Raw genomic sequence first — 19,920 nt, 5'->3', positions numbered from 1 at the left:
AATGGTTAGGAGGCAGATCCCCAGATACAGTGATGGGTAGGATGTGAGGGCGGGGTGAGGGTGCAGATGATATCCAAATCTCTGGTTTGAAGGCCTCTGAGGTAACGACCTGAGAGAGGGGCAGTTTTGGGATCAGTAATGAGCACTGGGTCTGAGCCAGGTGGGCTGGGGTACTCTGAATTGGGGATCCTGGACCTGTGTCTCCTCCCGAGAGTCTGCTGCTTGTCTCAGAACTGGCACCCTGGATCACAGACACCTTGTGCCACAGTCACTCTCTGCACATCCCGGGATTAAGGCTAGTACAGGCGGCTGGTGGCTCTACAGCGGCGGGTGGGAACGGGGAACCTAGCCTCTGCGAGTGTGAGCCTGGCCGAGCGGTGGGGGCCGGTCCCTGTGGCTCCGGTATTTATTTTTCCGCCTGCCCCTGCGTCTAATGGCTTTCCTGGCTGCCCGTCATCCTTCTGCTCCCGCCTAGCACGGGGTGGGGCCCGGACTTTGTCAGCGGGCGAGGCGGGTGTGGAGGAAAGGGCAGAGGCCTCCACCGCCCCCCGCCCCGACTCCCGTGCGGCCGGAGGTGGCGAGAGTGAGCGGGTGCGTGCGTGCGTGCGTGTGTGTGTGCGCGCGCGCGGCCAGGACGCTCGGTCCGCTCCAGACTCTGCCCTCCTGCTCACCGACTGACCCCTCGCCGAGCAGAAGGGGACACGGGCGGGGCGGGGCCCGAGGTCGTCCGCAGGACCGGGGCCCAGGACTGCAGCCCTCTCCTCGCCTCACTTCTCAGGGCGCACCTGCCCGCTGCCCTGGCCTGGGCGCCCTCAGGGAGGGGAGGAGTCGGCGGGAGGAGCCTTTGGACGGCGCCTCTCAGAACGACTTAAAGCAGGAACACAGTGTCTACGAGAAGAAAGCAGAAATAAAAATTTACGAGATTATGTACACAACCCCTGAAAAAATGCAGAGTAAGCACCGATCACATTATTCTTCAGGAGGACAGGGCAGTTCTTACCAAGTGAGTGTATAGAGACAGGGTCACAGTTCAGAAACGTTGGTTTTTCCAGAGCTTGACATACTGAGTCTAAATCTTGAGAATTGGAAATGTACAAGAACAGCCTTGACAAGTTTGCAAATGAAGAACAAGGAGAGATTGGCATATTAAACTCTAAAACAGTAGTAATTAAATCAAGGTGATGGTGTCAGTGGAATCGAGGCCAGCAACAGAGACTCTTAGAAAAATATGAAAAGGTCCTATGGAAAAATCAGTGAAGAGTTTAGGGCAATTCACGCAAGAACTCTTGGAGGGAGAAGACCATCCTGTTCCCCACTGTTCAGTCAGGGCCCAGCAGCAAACAGAAGAAATATTTGTCAAATGAATGCACATCACCGGTAATCAGAGGGGTGCAAATTAAAGCAAGTACGTATCTTATTTTACTTATCAGATTGCCAAAAATGAAAAAAAAAAGATAATATCCTGTGTTGGCAAGAGCATGAAGGAAAAAGGTACTGTCATGTGCTGAGGGTAAGAGTGTGAACTGATAAGTCTTTTGTGGTTTGCAATAGTAAAAAACTGAAAATAGCACAAACGTTCATTAGTCGGGGCTCCCTAAATAAACTGGGACTAAGTAAATGAGGCTGCTTCTGGCCAGGAGCATGCTGTGGAGAACGCAAATCCATGTGACCTGGTGTCGGGGACAGTTTGTTGCGTGTGAACAGCCGTAATTCACCAACTCTGATACCATTTATATTTTCAAAAAGTGCGAGTCTGTGCCGGCTTCTGCAATAGAGCCGTGAAAGGCTCCAGGTCACCCCACCACTCTGTAACCGCCAGGCCTCGGAGAAGAGGGCCCTAGGCCATCTTCCTTTCTCCCTCCACCCCCACCCCCTCCCCGCCTTCTCTTGTCTCTCACTGCCCCTCCCCGGCACTCTCCAAGCGCGCCCCCTGCTGGGGAGAAGAGGAGAAGGGGAAAGAAAAAGGGGTTGGGCAAGAATAAAGTGGGCAGGGGGCAGGGGGCAGGGGGCGGAAGAGGAGAGAGGGAGAAACCCGTGACAATGCCGCCGAGAAGACCAGGAGGCAGATGACCGCCCACGGCAGTCCCGGTGATCTTCCCACGCTGCGCAATCCTTCCTGCAGCTGCTAGGGGCTGCCCTCGTTCTGCTGGTGGCCAGACGGGACCTCTCCTATCTGTGCTCACCTTTGTCATACCTTTGTACACACGGTTCCTCATCCTGAAGAACAGGTCTCTCCTCATCCCTTAGTTCTCGGCTGACACCGTCCCTGACTCCAACGAGATCAGACCCCTTGGCGTCACATCACTTCTAGCACCCCAGACCTCACCTCCCTATTAATATAACTGATTTATGTCTGCCATCCATCTAGGCTGTGGCCTCCTTGAAGACAGCGCAGCACCTGTGTTGCTCACCCATGTCCCCAGTGCCTAGGACATGCCTGGCACCTGAACAGAGGTACTGACAGGTTCAAGGCTGAGCAGAGGGAATTTATTAGAGGCAGGGGGCAAACACATATTTACATGGGCCGAGCGGGGCCATTAAAAGCAGAAGCGGGCACGGGAGGTTCCGGGAGCAGCTCAGACGAGTTCCACCTTGGCATTGGGGTACACCGCCACCACGTCGTAGCCCTCGGGTGGCTTGACACGCGCCTTGGCGTGGTTCTCGCAGTAGAGCCGCTCGTCCAGAAAGAAGTAACCGCGCTGCTTAAGGTTCAGGCCGCAGTCGCTGCACATGAAGCACTCAGGGTGGTAGAGCTTATCCCGCGCCTTGACGATGGTGCCCCTGATGGGGAGACAGGGAGAGGACTGCTTCCGGCGACTGACGGATTCGCGAGAACGCTCCCATCCAGCGCCTCACGCGGGGCCGGGGGAGTGTCGGGGTCGGGGTGGGGGAAGCAGGGGAGGGTACTCACACTATGCCGTGGCCGCAGCGCGTGCATTCGGGCAGTCCTTGCAGGCCACTCAGCGGAGCGCCCAGCTTGCTGGAGGTGGGCTTGAGGTTGCGGGGGCCGCTGGACCCAGGCCGCTCTCCTGAAAGCCGAAGCGCAAGCGGCATGAGCCCGGTGCAGAGGTCAGAAAAGAGAACTTCACTTCTGCGCGGTGTGGGTTGGACCCAGCTTCCGGGACCACCAGCACTGCGACTGGGGACGAGGTTTGGAGGGGGAGGGGCCACGACAAGGGGTGGAGTGGGAATCGGCAGCGAAGGGTGTGGGAACGCTCGGAGAAGACGCGGCAGGGGCAGATGGCTGGGAGGCGGCACGGGGCGGGGGCGGGGGGGGGGTCGCAAAGGAGCGGGGGCGGGGCTGGGCTCTTCAGGGCACCTGAGGGAGTGTGTGGCAGGTGGGGCAAGTTGGCGGGAGTCTTACCGCCCTCTCCGGCCTCTAGCATGCCCTGCAAGTAGCGGAAGGAGCCTGACTGCTTGGGCTCCGAAGCCGAGGGCTCCGCCGGCTCCCGCAGCATCCTGTACACCTCTGAGCCCAGGTCCACTCCGTAGTCACGGCTCCGCGGAAGGCCTCTGGCTGTGTCCGTGCTGGGCAAAAGAGATGCACCCAGGGACACGGTTGTGGTACCAGCCTTCCCTCTGCCAGCTCACGGGTCTGGTGAGGTTTGCTGAATGAAACCAGCTGAGACCCAAAGATCAAGTGTCAGGGGTCAAGATGTGACCCGGTGAGATCTGAGAGATGTGGGATCAAGATGGGATCTGGGTGTGGCTTCAAAGGCCACTTCTCTGTACTACCTGTGAAGTGGAGACACATGCAGGGTGCTCATTTGGGTCAGTAAGGTAGCCTCACTGCTGCTGCCATTGTGATGGAATGGGAGGTGAGATGGCTGCCCATAAGGAGGTCCCAGGCCTGGCCTGCCATCTTCTAGCCCAATCCCGGTGGCTGAGGGCCTCCTGCTGGTCGCTGGACTGCCATCCTACGAGAGAGAGGGGCCTGAGGCACTGAGAAACCATCTGGGGTAGGGCTCCTGGCATTCCTTATACATTCCATCCTTACCCCGTTATGCCAGGCCTTCTCGGATGTCGGCTGGTTAGCCCTGCTCTGGCATCTCTGGGCTGTGGTGCCCAGCCAGGGAAGGGCTGAAACTTGGGCCTGGTTCAACCCCAGAAGAAATGAGAAATGCCCGTGGAAAGTCAGACACAAAAACCTAAGTGCCAGAGACTCAACCTTGGCACATGAGCCATGTGGTGATTCTGACCACCAGTGCCCGTGACGGATGGTGTTGGGGCACAACCATTCCAAGTAGCCTTTTAAGGCCAGCGTGACTGGAGCAGAGTTTGTGGTTTCCTTGCAGAGATGGTCCTGGTGCCAGGCCTTCTCACCTGCCAGAACTATGCTGGGTATTGTATGGGCCCGTAGCTGGGAACATGAAAAAGAAAGCCCTGTCCTACAGCCAGGAAGAGTAATCAATCACTGTGTGCCCAAGGCACACAATGGGGGTGGGGGGCAGACCGAGGTTCAAAGGCATCATTGTGAGGTCAGCCCCCTTCAGGCCTGTACCTTTGCCTCCATTTCATGCTCCGCAGGGCAATATGCATGGCCTTCTACAGGCAGAGCAGATGAAGGCAGCGGCTGGGCCAGGGCTGAAGGATCCCCACCCTACTATTCCATGGCCAGCCTGGTGCCCTTGGCTGAAACATCTGGGGAAATGCTTTGACCATGTCTCCTCAACTCAGGAGAAAAGGGCCGTATCTCCATGGTGTGGATCTGAATAGGGACTGGGTATCTTTGTGTCTGCAGAGTCCAGGGCTATGGGGCCCCTAGCTTGCAGGCACATAGAGGCATGCACACTCTCACAAGGACTTTCACAGACAAACACGCGCATGAAGACAACACCCGAGGTCTAGTCAGTCCACTGACATACACCGAATCACACATACACAGTCTCATATACTCAGAGCCAGTGCTGGTCACCCTGGGGACAACCGTACTCGTAGAGCAGCCTGACTTGAGGATAAGGTACAGGAGTCCAGGCCATGGAGGTGGGTCTCAGCCTCAGCCTGGGAGGTGACATGTAAATCTCTCCTCTACTCTACACTGGGGATGAGGGGACTAGGGGGTGGGGACAAGATGCCTACTCTGGAGGGAAAGAGCCTGTGTGGGACTCCGGTGCCCTCCAGCACTGGGGCACAGCCGAGCCCGCAAAACTTTGTCTCAACTTCCCCGGCTTTTTCTGCAGCCTCTGAGCTGGGTGGGAGCTCAGGGACTGGGCGAACCAGCCACTGAGTGGGGGTGGTGCCCCCATTTCCCCCACCTCAACAGACAAAGGGGAGGGTCTCTGGCTGCCCAGGTGGGCCCCTATCAATGAGGCAATAGCAATAGGAAAACCCTCTTCCCCACTGGGCCCAACAAAAGCCCTTGAGAAACCCGAGCACTTTTGCACATGTGTCTGCAGGGCAGACAGGCAGGCAAGGCTGGCCTGGCCTATAATGGGGACCAGATGGGCCATGGGCTGTGGGGGCAGGGCTGGGCCTGGTACGGAGGAGGCTTCAACAGGAAGGGGAGTCAGAAGGTCCTGGAGGAAGGAGGCCCTCACTCACCCAGCAGGGTGTGGGAGTCCACTGAGGGGGTCATCAGAGCCACTGCCCCTCCCACGGCCACCCATGCAGCTGCCTCTCTTGGTCTGAACTCGGTGGTTAGGACACACATGGTGACCTCAGTCTCAGTGTGAGTCCCACCTCTATCACCTCTCTGAACCTGTTTCTTCATCCGTGAAGTGGGGAATGTAATGGTCTCTACATCCTAAGTTCCTTGTGGGGATAAAATGAGCCAGTTGCATGCAGAGCACTCAGCATAGTGCCTGGCACACAGCAGATGCTTGTTGGATAAATGGGCATTCCTGTGTTCCTATTCCTATTCCTGGATGTCCCCCGCTCTGTGCAGTAGTGCACTTGGTACCATGTGCTCCCCCTTTCTGAGTGTCTGCCAGCTGTTGATTTGGTTGTTGAAGTCTCAGTGGGATAATCAGCAGAATGGGGGTAACTGGCTGCTTGTTCATCAGGTCCCATGTGACTGTGGTCAGAATCTGGGACACTCAGGGCACCTGGGTGGCTCAGTCGGTTAAGTGTCTGCCTTCAGCTCGGGTCGTATTCGCAGGGTCCTGGGATTGAGTCCTGCATCGGGCTCCCTGCTCAGCCGGGAGTCTGCTTCTCCCTCTCCCTTTCCCTGCTCATGCTCTCTCTCTTACTCTCTCTCAAATAAATAAAATCTTTAAAAAAAAAAAATCTGGGACACTCAACTTGGATGAAGGTGGGCACTGAGTCCAGAGGAGCAAGTGGCACCTCCAGGAGGCCAAACCCCAGCCCTCTGCTGGTCTGGAGAGGACAGGCTGCATGTGTGAGGGCTGCCTGCTCTACCTGGCTTGCTTAACCCATCACCTGGTTCTCAGCTTAAATGCTATCCTCTCCGGGAAACCTTCCTTTATCATCATCCTTCCTCCGCCCTGGGATGGACCAAATGCCTCTTGTGTTCCCACATAAGTAAGGCATGAGGGGAGAAGGGTCTCCTATGACCCTACATGACCTGCAGAACCTATTTGCATGGGGGTGCATACCAGGGTACCTTGCGCTGGTCTTAGGGCCAACTGTGGTTTTCTCCTCCTCTGATGTCTCTAGCTGGGCCCACACACTCCCCGCTGCCGGCAGAGGGTGGGAGCAGTGTGGGGACAATGGGCCCTGTGTCTGCGTTCCTGAGGACACAGCCCTGCATGGGCTGGGTGGGGGTGTTTTTGCCGCCACCCATGGAGCTCATGACTTTTAAGTACAAGAGGGGGATGGCAGCTGAGGGGCAGCCCGATTGCTTAGAGAAAATCCCTCTGACTCCACCCTGAGCCACTGGCAGCCTGGCCCTTGAGGAGGTCAGTAAGGGAAAGTGTGGGGGCAGGGGCAGCTGCTTTCCAGCCCCCCGCCCCCAGGCGCCCTGGCCCTGAGCCTCTCCTGAAGGATGGAATAGAGCTGAGATTCAAATTCCAAAACTCAGGCGCTCTTGACCTATCCATCCTGCACTCACACGTGACAGCTGGCCTCACATATGTGCGGGGGGCCTGCACAACACTGCTGCCTTCTGCCTGACCCGCGTCAGGCCTGGCCAATTTGTCAATCCCTGCTCACCCCTGGCCCCTTGGACCAGGGCAAGCTTTGGAGACACAAGTGTGGCCATGAATCTCTGCAAGAACAGCTGAGGTCCTGGACAGAGGAAACCAAGAGACTGTTTGTGGTTCTGCCCCATCACTTCATCCCTTGCCTCTGCCCTCCCACCCATAGGAGTTTCTTTTTTCTGAACCTGTGATGCACAGTCTCACTTCTGCGCCTTTGTAGGAGCTTCCTTGCACGCTTCCTTTCTCCACGCCTCTTTGCTGGCCTTATTCTTTCCAGCCCTGCAGGTCTTGGCTTGGATACTTCCTCCTCCAGGAAGCCCTCTCCGAACCCTTAGATGAATCATGTACCTACTCTGGACTCCTTTGGCTCCTGGCTTCTGCCATTCCAGAATTGCTAAGTGCGTCTTCCTTTTCATAACGGCACTCCCTGGCTTGTAGTAAGCATCTGGCCTCCAAGATTCCAGCAAAAGCAAGGTAGGGAACAAATATCAGAACAAGAGGGTTGGGATAAATGGTGAGGGAGATGGCCTTCTATACAGTGAAGGCTCTATGGCGAGAAAGCAGACACAGCAGACCTAGTAGGCCATGGCCCCACATGCTGAGTCCCACAGCTCTGGCCCCATCACAGACCAGTCCAATCTCCACCTTATCCCAGAGATGTTGAGCTGGCTCTGGAGACCTCAGCCCTGCCCTCTTGGCCACCTCTCAAGTCCATGGCACAATGAGGCCCTAGAGCAGCTTCTTCCTGCCCCGCCTCCCACATTTGAGGACAGTATCATAGTTGTGACTCCTGTCATACATGGAAAGGTGCCTGTGGCCTGAGGTCTGCGGGGTGCAATCACAGGACAGCCAGGAGAACATTTCAGCCTAAGACAGGGCAAGGAAGTGCCTTATATTCTAAGGTCAGTCTTGAGGCCTGAGTTTGGTTTTAGCCAGGGGAGCGTCCAAGGCTAAGATGAGACAGAAGAGTACCCAAACAGCCAAGGTCATGCCACAGCCTACAGTTTCCCGCCACCCAGCCCCCAAGCCACGTGACTTCCTCTTGGTCTGGCATTACTAGGCACCAGAGTGAAACCCAGTGGGGGGGCCTAGCCCAATCCTGCCCACTATAAGAACCTTTGTCTCAGAATCTAGGACTGCTTAGAGTACAGACAGAGCCCCTAGCAGGTGCTCATCACCTGGGGAGCACAGGATGGGGCATGGACTGCTGCTTCAGTCTCTGGCCTGGGCATCTGAAAGCCAGACAGCAAGATATCTCGTGCAATTAAACCCATGGACCAGGCCTGGCCTGTCTGCCCTGGGCTTGCTCTGAACCAGGCCAGGCCACCTGGTGTCCATACATACCTGGGCCTCAGGGTCAATGTGGATCCTCTGTGCCTGCGCCTTGCTGTCCTCTGGGGCACCGGGCCAGCTCTTGCCTTCAGGTCTGTGACAGGAATTGGGATGGTCAGACAGGTCTGCTTACTGTGCCTACCATGACTGGGACCAGGACCAGGAAGGGCTGGGCTCTGGGCCCAGAGCCACCCAGGACCCAGCCTGGCACCCTGCACGGCAGAGGACTCCACCACAGCACTTGCCCCTGCACCAGAATGGTGGCCATTGTGGCAAGAAGACATAACTCCAGATCTGCCACCTGCCTAGGGTGGGACTGTGTGTTCCATCGCCACCAGCTGCTCCATGCCTCTCTGGTCTCATTCCCAGACAGGATGCAACAGAAGCCCTTCAGCTTCCCCACTTTTTCACCTTCTTCGTGGCCTCAGCAAAAAGAAGGCGAGCTCATAGCAGGGCACGCCAGGCCTCACACATTGATCAGCTAGGAGCCCATCTGCTTATCCTCTTCCGTCCGCAGCTTCTGGCCTGGCCTGGAGGTCAGGCATCCATGGGCTCTGGGGGAGGTGACATAAAGGCTTTGAGGGGTGCGCCTCCCCTCTCGCTGCCGGCAGAGTCATCACCAATGTCTGCCCAGCCCAGATGGGAAACAGGCCATTAGGAAATTCCTGCTTCACCATAGAAACCAAAAGCCAAACACCACTCAGGAGGGAGAAAAACATCGTAAACCTGCCATAAGCGGGGCAGGCGGGGCAGGCAGGGCAGGCAGGGCAGGCGGGGCAGGCGGGGCTGAGAGGCTAAGGGCCTGGGGCTGAGTCCTGCCATTCAGTAGCCCTGGGAGGAGGCAAGCCAGGAGGGTGCATGGACCCTGGACTCATGGCTGTGAAGAGAGGTCGGTTAGACTGAAGGGGAATAATGTCCCTATTCACCTCAAAAGGCCTCCTGGGGCTTTCCAAGAACTCACCACTGGGCTAGCAGCTCAACATGGCCTCTCTCCCCCCAACTCACTGAAAGATTTTGAACTGTCTACTCCTGTAGACCACACTCACTCTACACTTCCTCACCGTGGCCCATTCCTTAACCCGGTACAGACTAGCCTCTCTCCCCCAGAGCCTTCCACAGGCTTGTGCGACCAAGGCTCTGCTACGTGAGGGCAATACCATCCCCACTGGCACCTGGGCCCAGCCGTCTCAGCCAGGCTCCCAGTGACTGCCCTAACTCACAGCTCCGCCTGTGGCCTCCACCTGCTCGGAACTCTGCTGGCATCAGTCTAGGACATCTCCTGTGGTTAAGATGGCCTTACACTTCTCTGAAGTTCTGCCCAGAAGAGAAGTACAAGCCTGAGGTCTGGAGGTCAGAGTGCACAAAGTACTCAGAGCAAAGAGTGTGGCCCAAGGCAGCAGGTCAGTATAAAGGGCTTATTCAAGCTCCATCCTTAGGCCTTCACTTCAGGCTGGACAGGTGGCAGCATCTTAAAGCAAAATGACAGCCCAAGGGTAGGCCAGGTAACTGTATCTTATAACATTCGCAATAGGCAACACAGACCCCACCAGAAGCCCAGGGTTAAAGGCTGATGCCAGGAAGCTTCTGGGCCTACAGAACATGTCCAGAAAGTATGGGTTAGCTTGGATTGTTGGACAACTGGCTCTGAGTTCTAGACAAAATAAGCACAGCAGGGAAGCTGGGCCCTCCCTTCACTTTTCATCCTGTGGAGACGTCTGTGGAGGATTAGAGCTCTCTGTACACAAGAGGGCAGGTAGGGAACTAGTCTGGCTAGAGCTCTGGAGGTGGGGGCACAGAATAGCTCTCTCCAGTCAGCTCGCCAGGCTGATCTTCCACAGAAACCATATAGAGGGCGTCTTTGGAGCACAGGTCCTGGCATAGCAGGCAGGACAGAGAGGAGGGTCAGAGGCCTTGCAGGTCAGATGGTGCCCAGGAGAAGAAATGCTGGCCCAGAGGGTCAAGGTGGCCTTCACATCTTGATCTCCCAGAATCTGCATGTATGAGAACTGGGGATCGGGGATGGAGGACAGGACCCCAGAATTTCACCCTGAGCAGACCCGGTACATCATAAGCATTCAATCTCCCAATCATAAGATGGTCCCATTTTTGGAGTTAAGGAAACAGAGCTTTGAGATTAAATCACTTGCTGGAGGACGACGTAGTTCTCAAGGGCAGAGCTGGGACTTGAACCCAGATGTGTGATAGTAGAGAATGTGCTTTCACCTGCTCCATGGCCAGGCAGCATTTGGGGGCAGAGTAGAACAGGTCAGGGGATCCCTGGCTCCATCCATGCTTGGCTTGGAACAAATGATCAGGGAAGGAAAGCAGGAAGGAAGGAAGGAAGGAGGACCTCCACCCTGCCCCCATCCTGCTACCCTCCCCTGACATCATTCCCTCTGGGAACCTCCTGACTCAGGCCCCCCACAAGCCCCCGTTGCCTCCCCCACCCCACTACTACCAGGGCTTCCCTTCTTTAGCCATGCAAAATCAAGGCCGGAGGTGAGTCAGGGCCCAGGAAACCAGCCAAGTGGGGCGGCCGCAGAGGCCACTCGTGGGCAGAGCAGTGCTGATGTTTCCCTCAGCCAGACTGTACCTCAGTCTGGGAGAGGGCGATGAATGTGATCCTGTTTGGTGGAGAAGGAAACCCAGGCTCACAGAGGTCATCTGGTGTACCTAAGATCCCACAGAGTCTGGATTAGAACCAGCTCTGCTGAACTCCCAGGTCAGGGCCCACTCCCCTTGGAGTTGCACTCAGCAACTGTGCAAGAGCACAGTCAGGGGTCCTGACCCCAACCTTAACCCAGACCCGGGCCAGACACACATGGAGGCTATCTCAGAAGCCTTCCTAACATGTTAAATGGCTCCCAGCCCTGCCAGCTCTAACGCATAGTTAGCCGTGTTGTGGTTTGAGGAGGCTCTGCCGACACACGTCCACGGGGGGGTCATGGAAAGTCCCTGTTAGCAGTGAACGTGGCAGAGCTGAGCAGTTATGTCTGACTTCTCTGGATCCAAGCAAGACAGGGGGAAGGGAGATCCCACTCAGCCAGGACCTGGCCTACTGCCTTTAGAACTGAACAAAGACCTAGGGCCTGACTAGGGCTGCAGATACCTCAGGGGGACCTCCCATCCTAGACCATTTATAAGGCACAGATGGGGCTTGGTGATTGATCCCCAATCCTCCCCTTCATGTTGGCTGTATGGCATGATCCAGTCCACAACATCCAGATTTAACCAGGGCAGAGGCATGGGCCATAGCGGGGCCAGCCGAGGCAGGGCAGCTGTGGGGTGGCAGGAGTGGTCGGCAGCCACTCCTGGGAGTGGGAGAAACCTGAGGACAAGTTTTGCTTCCCCACTCCCTTGCTGTGTGACTTTAGGCCCCCGCTAACCTTTCTGAGCCTCAGCTTTCTCATCTGTAATGTGGGGACTATACCAGGTTCCACCTTAGCAAGCAGGTTTGAAGGTTAAATGAGGTGTTGGACAAGAAATGACTTTGAAACGGTCATCGAGCTGATCACTCAGGGGTGGGAAGAAGGCTGAAATCACCCGCCACCCCAGAGGCTACCCACAGTCTTATTTCATCCTTGATTTGGGCTGCCTATCCCCTCCCATAAGTCCCTCAATACGCTTCCAGCCCTGAGCAACAGGGGGCTTCTTTCCTTCTTACATCACCCCCATCTCCAAACAGTGTCTGTGAGGCCCTGGGAAAGCGCTAGTTCCGAGGACCGGGGTGCCACGGAGCTGAGGCAGAGAGGCTGTGTGCAGCCCGGCTCTCCCAGGATGCTGGCCGTTCCTCACTTATCCTCCCCTTCATTCTTCCCCTGCCCCCCATCACCCTGGCCCAGCCTAGCCCGTGCGTACCTGCTCACAGAGAGTGTGAGATGGTCATGGCAGCCCTTGATGCGGTTCTGAGCCTCCAGGTGTGTCATGAGCTCTGTGCTTTCCCCATTGATGGCCTGGATCAGGTCTCCAGGGCACAAGGCAGCCAGTGCGGCCTTGCTGCCAGCATGGACCTGTAGAGAGACAAGCCAGAGGGCTAGGCATCGGTCATTTTGTGGCCTTGTTGCAGTCTCAGCCCTGGACCCCTCCGACCCCAGAACCTGGGCTGTGCGGCCCTGCTACCCGCGCGACCTGTGGGTGGGCAAGCCCAGAGACCGGTTGAGTTCCCATATGGTCTTGCCACAGCCTCTGCTCTGAACACCATCAATTCCAGAGCCCGAAGGACTGCTGGGGTGTGAGGGCATAAAAGAGGGGCTTTCTTGGGACTGGGACAAGTGGGATGTCACTCTTGTAGCCTGCATATGTGCCCAAGGACATGCAAGGGACATACGGGGACATATGTGCTCCCAGATACATACAAAGCATGGGCCTGTCACAAATACCCTACACAGACAGGGCGCTACCCAGACACACTGCACAGCAGCCCCTTGACCCGACATTTCCTAGTGACCTTGTCTCCCTCATTGTTTCCTTTCATTCCAACCCCCCACATTCACCTCCACCGCCTCACACTCTATCCAGACCGATCGACTATCCAGCGGCTGCCGACAGTGCTGGATATGCTCACCTTCTGCTTCTGCAGATGCTCTTCTATCTGGAACGCTCTTTGCTTTGACCTGACTCTCCTCACCGTCACGTCTTAGTGGAGAGGCCATTCCCCCGAGGAACCTCTTCTCTGGGCTCTCACAGTACTCTGTACACCCCCTTTACGACTTTGCTCCCCTAATACTGTTAGTGCCTCCTGGGTCTGTGTCATCCCCTCCCCAGGCAAGTCCAGGGCCACCTACTTCCAGCTGCCCACCTGCACTGCGGAGTCACCACTTTACCTCCACTTCCTCTGCAGGACAGGCACTGTCTCAGGCCACCCCAGTGCTTCTACTGACTCCAGGCAAACGGTGTCCGTACCCGGAGCCTCTTACAATGCTGGTCCCCTGATGAGGGCCGCACGAGGTTGAGGATTGGCTAACAGGGAGGCCTGAGTAAGAAGCCAGGGGAATTCAGGCAATAGGGCACTCTTCGCCCTATCCCTGGTCCCAACACTGCCTTTGGAAAAAGACTTTAAGCACCCTCATTAAAAAAGATTTTTTTTTGAAGTAATTTCTATGCCTGATGTGGGGCTCAAACACATAACCCCGAGATTAAGAGTCACATGTTCCACCAACTGAGCAAGGCAGGGCCCCGGAGGCACCCTCATTCCTACCCAGCCTCTTCAGTGGTGCCTTCAAGAGCTTCCAGTGACCCTGTTCCTGTTGCTGGGGTTGGGAGCTCCTGGAAGCCCAGCTCCGCTTATCCAGTTTTCAGTAGTGAGTGGACAAAGCAGAGGTGCTGGCAGCTCCCTGGCTGGAGTCCTGGTGTGGGCAGTGCCTAAGCTGACCCACCCTGAAATAGGCTGCCCCAAGGAATGTTTTTCTGGAGCATGACCCCCCCAACCAACAGCCCAGCCTGGATGCTCATCCACAGGGCCTGGGCACCCACACAAGCCTGTCATCCTGGGGCAAGGACCCACCTGGTGTTATCCCACCCTCCACTCAAGGCCCTGCTCCAGGCCCCTCTCTGGCATGGACATATGCTCTGTGACATGGCCTGGGCTCAGTGCTTTACCCACAACTAGTTCATGGCAACCTTTCAACCACCTGATGAGACAGAGGCTGTTCTCATTCCTAGAGATGAAGTAAGGGAGGCTTGGGGGAAGGGGCAACTTGCCCCAGTCCCCACGCTGGAGAGAAGTCTTCTTCAGGGGGGCAGCTAGCTGCAGGATGACTCAGCCAGTACAAGGGGTGCATTCAGGCCCCTGTGGGTGGAGGAAGTTCTTGAAAGCAGGGGTGGCTGGGACTCTGCCAACTCCACTAGCCCGGGGAGTTCTGGTCAGAGAGGGCATGAGGCCAGGAAACCGTGACTCTCCCAACTGCCTTTATATGCATTGTCTCATTAATCCTCCAGGAAAGCCCATTTCTTAGTTGAGGAAACTGAGGTCCAGAGAAGTGCAGAAGGATGCTCAATTGATAAACGGCCGAGTTAGGATTTCATTCCAAGCCAACCAGTTCCAAGTCTTATCCACTAATCACTGTGTGATTTTTTTGCAGCAAGGGAGTGAGGGGAGAGAGGGTCCCAGGGGAGAGAGAGTGTTGCAGGTAAAAAGATCAGCATGTATAATGGCTCATCTGGGAGAGAAAATAAAAGCAGTCTCCTGGGGTTGAAGCATCATTAGTGAGAAGAGAGTGGAAGAAAAGTCAGAGAAGAAGCAGGGACCGGGCCTGCAGGCATTGTAGGCCCAGGTGAAAAGCTGGCCTTTCGCCTGGGTGGTTGGGAAATATGGAGGGTTCTAAGCAGGGAAGTCAAAGGACACAGTTTAACTCAGGCCTATCTGTCCGGCTGCTGAGTGCAGGATAAATAGACAGAAGGAAGAGAGAGGGGTACAGCGAGGGCAGCTGGGAGGCTGTGGCATGAACCGGCCCCCTCACCTGCAGCAGCTACTTTCCTGGCCCCTGCTGCACTCTGCCCAGCCTAGACATGGTGGTGGACTGGAAGTCACAGAGTCTGGTGCCGAATTGTCCCATACAGTCGCAGCAAGTTCCAGACAGGCCTGCGTTCCTGTCCGTGCTCTGCTTCTCCAGATACACCACCTTAGGCTCTCTGAGACTTAGTGTCCCCATCTATAATGTGAGGCCAGAGGGAGTCCTTACTGGTAAGAACTCTTGTGAGGACTACCTGAGACAATCAGGACAAAAAGTCCCCACAATGGGTTTAGCACATGGTGGTTCTCACTCCAGCCGCTGGGTGCTGGGGAGCTGGTACCAACACCCATTAGGGTGGGGCCTGGAATGCTGCGGATGCTCAGCCAGGGCCAGCAATCACTGCTGTTCCTAGGGGAAGAAGCCTGGGGCAATGTTCTTGGGGGCTCCCTGAGGCTTCATGGGCTGAGGTTGTAAGGCCCCAGCTCCTCTAGACAGCCAGCCTCTTCCCTGTCTGAGTGGCCCTGGAAGCATGGAAGAGGTTGGGTCTTGAGCCCCCTTGGTAAAGACACTCCCACATATCCTCAGTGTCTGTAGATGTGCCCTTGCGGTACCTGCTGGGCAAGCTGTGGCCTGTGTCTCCCCAGCTGCACAGATCTTCCCAGATACCACCGAAATCTAGGCTCAGGCATCCTGGTTCCTTGGGCCTGAGCTGCTGCTGCATGACTTTGGGGGACAAGGCGGGGGTTCTTCCTGGCGAACCCTCTCCCAGCCTGCCTGCCTCCCTGCCAGGAGCCTGCATCCCGGTCAGCTCCAAACAAGGCCGCCGCTGCTGCTGCCACTGTGACGTGTGGGGAGGCCTTTCCTCCACGGGCAGGCAGCCGCATGGGCAACAGATGTCTCTGCTCCCTGCCGCCTGTGGCCGTCAGCCGCCGCCACGGAGCCTGTCAGCGGCCTCACGCCCAGGGTGCCTGGACTGCTGTCTGGCCTAGCACCCCCACCAGCCCCCCTTGGCAGACACACAGCAAAGCATACATGCAGACAGACACAGAGGCGTGTGCACACACACACACACACACACACACACAGCAGTCTCCCCCAGGGAAGTGGGAGATGAAAGGCTCCCGGATGTGTTAAAGGCCCACCTCTCTCAGCCCCAGGAACCTGGCGGCCGTGGGGTAAGGGCCAATGTGGGAAGCCTCCCAGGACAGCTGGGCCTGCCTGTCACCCTGGCCCCCAGAAAAGGGATTCCATGATTCTCCACTCCACCGGGTGCCCATCCCCTCCCAAGTAGTGGAAAGAAGTCTCTGAAAGCCCAGCCAGCTTGGTCCAGCCTCCACGAAAAAAGGTGGCAGTACAGTGGGGAAAGGTGGTTCTAGTTCTCCTGACTCAGGCCCACAAAGATCAGAGCAGCCTGTGTGGGGCTAAAGGATGGCCCTCAAATAGCCCCAGGTCCCCTCTGCGCCTTCCTCCAGAGTGAGATCCTTTAAGGGCAGGACCTGGGTTTTGCCCTCTTTTGTCCCCTAGTCTGGAGCCCCCAAAGGCAGAGCCTGACTCCCTTTTTTTTTTACCCTTCAAACTAAGGGACCCCAAGGGTGGGCCAGGATCCTGTCCCCCTGAGACTGGGCACCCCTTCTGACAGGGCCCAAATCCCTTCCTCAGCTCCTCTGTCCTCACATTAGCCGCCACCCAGAGCTGTGCCCACTCCTCTTTCTCCTCTGTCCTTACTATAGGGCAGTGCATGGCCCTGGAAACCAGAGGAACTGGGCTGGGGCTATTCTGGTCCCTGGCCTTGTGTGGCCTTGGGGGAGGTGGTCTCACAACCTCACAGTCAAGTCTCCCTTCCCCTGGAAGCCCCAAATTCCTCTTGGTCACTTCCCCTTAGGACGCCTGAGATCATAGATGAGAGTCTGACCAAAACCAGAGTGAGGAAGTGGATGGATCGTCTTCTTTTCATATTCAGAGAGGACCCCAGACCTCCCCGGGGTCACCCAGCTCTAATGACAGGGACCTTTGATAGGAGAAGGGGCTTTCAGGCATCTTGCCCCAAACGCTCAGGCTGGGTCCAGTTCAAGCAGCGTTTCTGGGCCTCTGGAGCTCTGTCCAGATCCCTGGCCCAGTGAGGTCCTTCCCCGGCCTGCAGCAACTCCCCCAAAATGAGACCAGCAGGGAGGCTGGTGTGTGAACTGGGGTGGTGGTGGTGGGATCCTTCAAGGGATAGGGAAGGCAGGCCCAGCGCAGGGAGGGAGGTGAGTTGGGGCCGCACTCCCCTGCCTGGGAGCCTCCAGAGCCCGTGTGTCGCCCTGGCCAATCCTTGGCTTTCGAACCTCCGGGACGTCGGGGATCCGGGTCTCGGTGGACCGCGAGCACAGGGTCTCAGATCGAAGACCTCCCCACCGCCCCGTGGCCGCCGGACTCACCCGCGAGATGGTAAGGGGTGCGCTGAAGTCCCGGCCGCCTACTAGGCGGAAGCCCCAGGGCGAAGGGCCGCGCAGGGTCACGGAGTGGGGCATCGCGGGCCGGAGCCGCAGCCGGAGCCGGAGCCGGACACTGAGGAGCCGCCGCCGCCGCCACAGCCGCCGCCGCCGCCGCCTGGACGCCGCGCCCCGCCCCCGGCCCGCCCGCCCCGTACCCCCCTCCACCCGGCCCCCGCCCTCGTTCCCCTCGAGTCCGGATTGGCCCCGCGGCGGGCCCGCGCCGCCCACTTCGGGGGGCTCTGAGGACCCGCCCCTCAGCCCGGGCGCCTAGAGCCCGGCGCCCCCCGCCGCGGTCGCGGAGACCCCGGGGCCACGACAGCCTCGACGTCCGGGATCCTGCCCTGGCCTCGCTCTGAGGGCCGCGGACCCGAGCGCGGCTGCGGAAGCTCGGGCACAGGCCCTTCCAAGTCCCATCTACCGGGCGGCGCCCTAGCCTGAGGAGGGATGCGGGGGGGGGGGGGGGGGGGCAGATGGGGGATGGGGCCGCGCCTTGCTCCGAAAACTCCTCAAGGTCTTGGCAGTCAAACCTGCCTCCCTCCTCCTCGGTGGGGTGCGCGGAGTCCTTTGAACCGCAAGCACTGACCAGCGGCCTCCAGCCTGAGGTGACCTGCGCCAGGGACACAGCCCCAGGATGACAGCAGGCAGCCAAGTATGGGCTGAATACAGAAAGGTCCCCAGCCTCGCTCTGGGAGGGCAGGAGGTCTGTCTGGAAGAAGTGGCCTCTAACTTGAGTCTTGTCCTTCCCGGTGTCACTCCTTCCCCAGCTTCCCTCCTCTCTCAGGCCAGCTTCCTGGCTGCACAGCCTCTTCTCACCTGCCTTTGCAAGGATTTTTGTTTCCCTAGGCCTCCTAGAGAAGGAGCAGCTAAGGTGGTTGCGGTAGTAGCTGCACCACTGGAGGGGAATGATGTATTTGAGGGGCATGCAATTGTGGGCGGCCTTCACTTGAGGCGGTTCCTGGTGCTGTCTTCACTCCCAGCCGTTGTCCTCCAGGGACGACGTCCTTGAATGGCTCTTGCAGGTGCAATGGCTTGGCTCCCCCGGATACTTTGTGTCTGGCTGTGTCAGGGCAGCACTGTTTTATTTTCCAGGTTCTGAGGAGGCCCCTAATTTAGCCATTCTTGACAACACTGCGTGTCCTCTTGGCCAACTTTTGGTAAGGGCTCTGCCCTTGGGAGGCTAACAGGGTGAGACATGTCCACTAGCAGCCTCGAGAAGCAAGGCCACTTAAGAGGCACAAACTCGGGAGGTCCCTTAAAAAGTTAAAAATTGAGCTACCCTATGATCCAGCCATTGCACTACTGGGTATTTACCCCAAAGATACAGACGTAGTGAAGAGAAGGGCCATATGCACCCCAATGTTCATAGCAGCAATGTCCACAATAGCTAAATCGTGGAAGGAGCCGAGATGCCCTTCAACAGATGACTGGATTAAGAAGTGGTGGTCCATATATACAATGGAATATTACTCAGCTATCAGAAAGAACGAGTTCTCAACATTTGCTACAACATGGACAGCACTGGAGGAGATAATGCTAAGTGAAATAAGTCAAGCAGAGAAAGACAACTATCATATGATTTCTCTCATCTATGGAACATAAGAACTAGGATGATCAGTAGGGGAAGAAAGGGATAAAGAAAGGGGGGGTTAATCAGAAGGGGGAATGAAACATGAGAGACTATGGACTATGAGAAACAAACTGAAGACTTCAGAGGGGAGGGGGGTGGGGGAATGGGATAGACCGGTGATGGGTAGTAAGGAGGGCACGTATTGCATGGTGCACTGGGTGTTATACACAACTAATGAATCATTGAGCCTTACATCGGAAACCGGGGATGTACTGTATGGTGACTAACATAATATAATAAAAAATCATTAAAAAAAATAAAAAAAATAAAAAAAAAAAAGAGGCACAAACTCGGGTGCCTGGGTGGCTCAGTTGGTTAAGTGTCTGCCTTTGGCTTAGGTCACGGTCCCAGGGTCCTGGCATTGAGCCCCGCATCTGGTTGCTTGCTCAGCAAGGAGCCTCTTTCTCCCTCTCCCTCTGCCTGCAGCTCCCCTGCTTGTGCTCTCTCTCTGTCAAATAAATAAAATCTTAAAAAGAGAGAGAGAGAGACAGAAACTTAGGATATTCCAAGGAATGAGGGGTGCCTTCACAGTGGAACGTGGATTCCTCTCCAGGGGGTGGGAGAGGCTGGCAGAGAAAGGTGAGTGGTATCTGGCAGTGGTATGTATGGGGGGCAGTGTTCATATCCATGGAGTGCCAGCCACGGTATTGGGCTCTCAGTCCTGTGAGGTGGAGGTTTCTGCTCAGTCCCCTACAGACCTGGAGAGGAGTGGAACTGGATAGAGTGGAAGGGCCAGCAGGAAAGCTGGTCTCTGGTTGGTCTCTCAGAGGTCTCTCAGATGGTCCCTCAGAGCCGCAGCCCTTGGCTCCCACTGAGGGGCAAGGAGAGTGGGGACAACCATTACCTATCAAAGACTGTCCAAGGGTTAGATGCACAGAAAGGCTGGGTAGTCAGAGACCCCTTATCTGGATTCCAAGAACTGTAGTGAATGTAAGTGG

General features: G+C 56.8%; 1 protein-coding gene across 2 annotated transcripts; it reads right to left on the bottom strand.

Annotated features, from left to right (window-relative positions):
* Positions 1-2,465: 2,465 nt before the first annotated feature.
* Positions 2,466-17,479, bottom strand: PDLIM4 (PDZ and LIM domain 4). Of its 2 annotated transcripts, XM_026507935.4 has the most exons (7): positions 17,299-17,479; positions 12,288-12,439; positions 8,442-8,523; positions 3,736-3,917; positions 3,365-3,528; positions 2,912-3,029; positions 2,466-2,781 (listed from the first exon to the last, which is right to left on the bottom strand). In XM_026507935.4, the coding sequence occupies exons 1-7, from the start codon at positions 17,389-17,391 to the stop codon at positions 2,577-2,579; spliced, it is 996 nt and encodes a 331-aa protein (XP_026363720.1). In that variant the 5' UTR covers positions 17,392-17,479; the 3' UTR covers positions 2,466-2,576. The 2 variants fall into 2 exon arrangements, with proteins under 2 accessions (XP_026363720.1, XP_026363721.1); XM_026507936.3 differs by lacking the exon at positions 2,912-3,029 and having other exon boundaries at positions 2,597-2,781.
* Positions 17,480-19,920: the final 2,441 nt, after the last annotated feature.

Source organism: Ursus arctos, unplaced genomic scaffold (genome assembly GCF_023065955.2).
Source record: "Ursus arctos isolate Adak ecotype North America unplaced genomic scaffold, UrsArc2.0 scaffold_5, whole genome shotgun sequence".
Classification (NCBI taxonomy): domain Eukaryota; kingdom Metazoa; phylum Chordata; class Mammalia; order Carnivora; family Ursidae; genus Ursus; species Ursus arctos.
The sequence above is the reverse complement of the archived record's forward strand: the minus strand, read 5'-3'. Positions and strand labels throughout refer to the sequence as shown.